The sequence below is a fragment of the Hibiscus syriacus genome, unplaced genomic scaffold (assembly GCF_006381635.1).
Source record: "Hibiscus syriacus cultivar Baekdansim isolate YM2019G1 unplaced genomic scaffold, ASM638163v2 tig00020138_pilon, whole genome shotgun sequence".
NCBI lineage: Eukaryota > Viridiplantae > Streptophyta > Magnoliopsida > Malvales > Malvaceae > Hibiscus > Hibiscus syriacus.
The window spans coordinates 157,414-163,205 of record NW_024062483.1 but is presented as its reverse complement, the minus strand read 5'-3'; the positions used below and the strand labels follow the sequence as shown (position 1 = coordinate 163,205).

At 36.7% G+C, this 5,792-nt stretch overlaps 1 protein-coding gene across 1 annotated transcript; it reads right to left on the bottom strand.

Moving 5' to 3' along the window:
* Positions 1-3,137: 3,137 nt before the first annotated feature.
* LOC120209764 (zingipain-2-like) lies at positions 3,138-4,985 on the bottom strand. Its single transcript, XM_039208683.1, has 2 exons — positions 4,544-4,985; positions 3,138-3,784 (listed from the first exon to the last, which is right to left on the bottom strand). The coding sequence occupies exons 1-2, from the start codon at positions 4,977-4,979 to the stop codon at positions 3,192-3,194; spliced, it is 1,029 nt and encodes a 342-aa protein (XP_039064614.1). The 5' UTR covers positions 4,980-4,985; the 3' UTR covers positions 3,138-3,191.
* Between the last annotated feature and the right edge of the window lie 807 nt (positions 4,986-5,792).

The following is a 5,792-nucleotide window of genomic DNA, read 5'->3' as shown; positions in this document are numbered from 1 at the left end:
ATGCTTTCACTTCCTTCATCATTCTGTCATTGAGAATCGAAAGTGCCATGCCTCTTTTCATTCTACTTGAAACGAAAGTGTGATGCTTCCTTTCGTTCTACTTTTGACGAGAATCAAAAGTGTTATGCATCCTTTCATTTTACTTGAATCGTAAGTGTGATGCTTCCTCCCGTTCTAATTGAATTGAAAGTGTGACGCTTCCTCTGTTCTACTTTATTTACCTTTCGTTGTTTTTCCTGTTGTTCATACCCATGGAGCTGGTAACAAACCATGAAGAATGCATAATCTAGTAAAACCAATGGTTCAATACCATGTAGCACATCGATAATAATGCAACACGTAACAAAATTTGTTTTCAATGGAAGCAAGGAATTGAACTCCCAACAACTCTAAATGTAAACAAACCATTCAAAAAAACTCCAGAAAACTAACCCATATTATAAGGAAGAGATGAAACAAAGCCTCCAGCAAGATCACTGAAACATTTAGTCGAAGGCATGAACGAAAAATTTGTAATTTTCTTAACACTCGAAACAACATAAGATCCAGTCTTCAAGAACTAACAAAATCTACCTAGAAGATCCAACAAGAATCAATTTCGGTCAAAAACCGAAGAAACGATGAAATGAGTTGAAATAGTAGCAAACCAGAGATTGTAAAAAGTGAAGCGATAGGAGACAACGAGAAATATCAATAAAACCGATGAATAAGACAATGACGAATCTGATTACCGGAAAAGACACTGAAGATAATAATGACCATTGACGACACTAGTTTTCGTCCAAGTGACGTTTATTATATACGTTATTATATTATATATTATTATTTATATAACCCGAAGGCCCATTTACAAGTTTGGAGGCCCAATTGATAACTTGGGAGCCCGGTTACAAAGCAATTCACAGGCCCAACAACCAGTCCAGACCCAGATCCAGTAATCCCACGTGAGAAGCCCCACTGGCAGTTAGGGTTTCCATAACTCTTCTCTTGCGCCGCTTCTCCTCATCTGTTCGATCAAAGGGAATATAGAGGGTCCATATCTCATCTAGACGAAACCCTAAGGTATCATCACCTTAGGATCTATTCCGACCATCGCCTCTGATGCTCCAACCGAAGACTGCCACGATGGTCACCGTCTCTCCAGAACTATCTTGAAGATTCCAGAAGTTGAACGAGGACCGTACAACACATCAAGCTAGGGTGAGTCACCACCGTAGGTCCGGTGACTCACCAGTTCTCATCATCATTATATCGATCTTCAAGGGCTATATAAACCCCAGTTCTGTAAGCTACGGCGAAAAGAACAAGAAACATACAACAAAAACAAAAATGAAGCAAGAGAGAAATAGAGACAGACAACAGTAAGTATCCCAAAAACTGCCAAGCAAGCAACGAAAGAGCAAAGAGATATAGGCTTATTTAAGGATTTTTACTAAAAAAAGGACTCGGATTCGTGACGAGGGTGTTCAGATCTATGTTTTAGGGTAGTTTGGTATTTTTCGACTACCGTGGGTGGTGGCAGCGGTGGTGGAGTAAGGCGGCGTAAGGCTGTCGGCCGGTGGTAGCTATCTCTCAGCCGAGGGTTTTTAGAGAGATGCTAGAGCATCTCTCGGTTTAGAGAGAGAAAGACGAGAGAAATGTGACAGATAGTCCTTAAAGGACTGGTTTGGGGCTATATATACCCTCTCCTGAACGACGATGTTTTGGGGGAGGGTATCTTTGTAATTTTAGCATGGGTCAACTACGCGCGTAATCCCTACGGTTTTGTAAGCTTTATGATTTGGTCCCGAAATCAGGTTTTGCATTTTTTTAATTTGGTTTTCGCATTTTTTATATTTTTATTTTAGTCCTTATTATATGAATACATATATTTTAAGGTTAAATCATATGTTTAGTCCCTATTATGTTAATAAGCTTATATTTTAGTCCCGAATTAATTTAGGGTAAATTAAATAATTAATCTATTATTTTAGCTGAATTTTAAATAGGGTTAATTAATTTTTTTATTATATTATTTCTTTAATCATTAATCATTAGTACAATTAATATTAGTATTTTTTATTTTAGGATTATTATTATACATAATTTATACTTTTTTTTTAATTTTAATATTAAATATTTTAATAAAATGATTAATATTAATGTTAAATATTACTTAGTAATTATCGATATTAAATTTGAATTTAGAAAGCAAGTCTATTATTTACTGCAAAGACATTTAATTAATAAATATCAGTACTAATTTTGGGCGTTGTGGGAATGCTAATTCTTTCCCATACATAACGTACTCTCGAACTCATTTTTCTGGTAAGCATACCCGAGTTGTATTATTTTAATATTATTCTTAGGAATCTTTATTAAAATAATATGACATTTTTGTGACCAATCTCTCCATATAAAAGATTGGTGGCGACACTACAATTTGGTGTTTAATCTGATTTATGGAAGATAAGCACTTACTTTTTCGAGACTAGTTACACCGTCTGGGGTGTACTATTTGCACTCTCCGTCACCAGGGCAGAGAAACGTCTCGATAACCATGCTTTGGTGTTGAACTCACGATAGAGATCATTAATGCCAATTGATAATGCAAATGAATCTGGGCATGAGAATCATCAAGAAAAAATAGTGTTGACGACGAAAAACGAAGAGAACCATGGCAAAAGTAATGAGATAGATGAGAATGGAAACAACTAGTAGCAGAAGCAACAGAACAACAAGAACAAAACTGGAGATCGGAAAAATCTACAAATTCTGCATTAGCAACGACGTGAGAGTAAAGGACTCAATCGTCGGCACAACGATGGAAGAGAAACGACGCCAGGATCATTTAACGAATGATCCCATGATGAAATCTTGAGACTCCGGCACAATGACCGGACATTGTTGAACAACAGTTCTTAATAGAGAAGTGAAATACAATCAGTGACAACAAGGAAATGGAAGAGTATTAGGTTTCTTTATCAACCGTAGAAAATCAATTACAAATAGATTTTGCTTTAACCGTTACAATAGGAGGCTTATGTAGCCGATTATACCTTAATAACAAGCTAACCAAAGTGTAACCATATACGGCAAGACACAAGGAAATGTCGATCATGGACCTATGGTAACATATCTATCAAGATCCTTGAAAATAAAACTAGATAGTAGTACAAGTAATTTTATTTTGCAGGTAGAGAGATGTGGAGTTATGCAACCGGAAAAGAAGCTTTCATGGCGATACCACATAAGCCACCCGGTGTATCGGCACCCCTTTGGATTCTCATAAACCCATTTTCACCCCACGTGTTTCCCCATGAATTCTTAATCACCCAATAGTCCAGACCACTCTCATCCGTTCCATATCCAACAATAGTGACTGCATGTGTGAGCCTACTGCTACATTCTCCCGTAAACACTCCACCATTGTAAAACTTAAAGTCCGGCCCACTGCCGTCGAGTGCGACTGACACGGGTTGATTTGCGACCGCCTTAAGAAGTTCATCTTCATTGTTTTCGGGCACCATTTGGTATTCACTGATGGTGGCGGCTTTTGTTGTCTGTTTCTCGAGGTCGCATGTTTCTTGCATTTCTTCGTATGGGTAGCTTTCTTTTGTGGTTATCCCTTGGTTTTTTTTTATGTAACCGAAAGCGCTAATCATCCATCCGCCATTGCAACCCTGGTTTCCTCCGTCTGTGCTGCAATCCAACAGTTGTTGCTCTGATAATGAGATTAGTTCACCGTTTTTTATTTTGATAATCCCTTCAACGGCTGCCACTGCTGAGAATACCCAACAACATCCTGCAAACGTATATAATGGTGGAAGTTATTTTAAAATCAAAGGAGGGTACTATTAAAATATAAATTATATAAGAAGGTTTATTACATTTTAAATTTAGGGTAAACTAAATCAAATATCACTGAATAATAGGTCTTTTATCGTTTATACGGTTCAACTTTCAATTTCTCCAACAGGGTAGTTAAATTTTAACAGCGAGATGATGTGGATAAATCTTTTGGTCCTAGTATGATGTGGACAAAAAGAAATCATTTTGGGGATGACCATAGATGCCCAAAGGAACTACGGTTTATGCATTAAACTTTAGAGGTGTATCGGCTTTGCTACTAAACTTTTAAACAATTCACTTTTTAACACTACATTTTTTCAACCGTGGTCGGCAGCCAATCATCACCTATTACCAATAATCTTTCGTGACAAGATATCGAAAATCATTAAAACGTGAAGAAGTATTGTGCCAAAAATATTTAAAAGTTTAGTAGCAAAATCGATGTACCTTTAAATCAGTGTCTAAAACGACATCGTTTTGGGCATCAATAGCTGCACCAAAACGATGTCGTTTTTTCATTACCATCACACCGTTTAGATTATAAATGCCCAATGACATAATTGAAGTTAAAATAAAAGTTATTATAATTGGATAAATTAAAAGTTAAGTGGAATAAGATATTTGCATGCAGTTCAATGGTATTGAAATATTTGGTGTAGTCTACTCGTAAATTTATATAATCTGATTATTTTAGATACGAATTAAGACTTACCGCATCTGCCCTGATTCTTAACAGGAGTGACGGCATCTTTGTCCCTCCAATCGAAGCTTGTGGGAGCATCCGAAAACTTTTCATACAAAAACGATGTTGAGGTTGACACTATGAGGTTGTCTTGCATGTTGTATCCTATGTAAGACTCTAAGAACTCATCGTATGTCATGTCAGCAAATTCATTGATCCCCAACTTAAAAGTCTTGTTCCCGTCATTGTTGAAGCTTTCAATATATTCCAAGTTCTCCTTGAATATATCAAGACGCCTCTCCTTCTCCGAGCTGCTAGCATATTTTCGACCGTAATCGGCCATCCATTGCTCGTATTGTTCAACAACGGCGGTTTCATGGATTGCTCGGGACATGACAAGAGATGCCAATGTCCCAAAAGTTAAAGGCAGAAGGACATGGATTGAACTCATTGTTTTGCAGTACATGCAAAGATAAAAGAAGCTGTTCGGGTATCTTTTTCTTTGCCAATTGCTAAGTTGTGAAGAGCTAGCATTGGATGCATGTATATATATACTACAAAAAAGTTGATTTAAAAATATTTTTAATTGAAGCATTTCTTTGAAATATCTCCAGTCAAGTCATTTCTTTGAGAGAAAAGTTCACTTTTTGTCTTGGTAAAATCCAAAATTGAAAAATAGAAGTCTAGTAAATATAATTGACGATAAATGTTATAAAGAAAAAACGTTTTGAAATAGAGAAAATAACCTCAGTGACCAAAAATGCCTTATAATATACGATTTTAACCAACTTTTTTTGGATTTGCCAAAATGACCAACTAAATCGCAATGAGATCGATAATTCGCAACGCGATCTCCGGTATCGTAAATCAGTTTCCAGATTCGCGACGCGGTTCTGACTATCGCATTGCGATTTCCCAAAATCGCGTTGCGATTTTACTAATTCGCATTGCGATTTACGTATTCGCGTTGCGATTTTCCTAATTCGCAATGCAAATACGTAAATCGCAACGCGATTACGTAAATCACAATGCGAATTAGGAAAATCGCAATGCGAATACGTAAATCGCAACGCGAATCTGACTATCGCAATACGATTTACATAGCGCCATTTGTATTAACGCGTATTTTTTTTTCAAATTCCAAACATGAATTTCTTAATATATCGGAAACTGAACCATCCACAGTATATCCCGTAATCGCAACTCATAACCTAAAACCTAAAATCACAACTCACTCCCATCTCCATCTCTCACTCTCTACGACGAAATACGTCCCCAT

Excerpts from the sequence above, each read along its gene's own strand:
- LOC120209764 (XM_039208683.1), bottom strand. The coding sequence starts at position 4,979 with ATGTACTGCAAAACAATGAGTTCAATCCATGTCCTTCTGCCTTTAACT. Across the intron at positions 3,785-4,543 it reads TAAGAATCAGGGCAGATGCG|GATGTTGTTGGGTATTCTCA; the intron begins GTAAGTCTTAAT and ends ATACGTTTGCAG.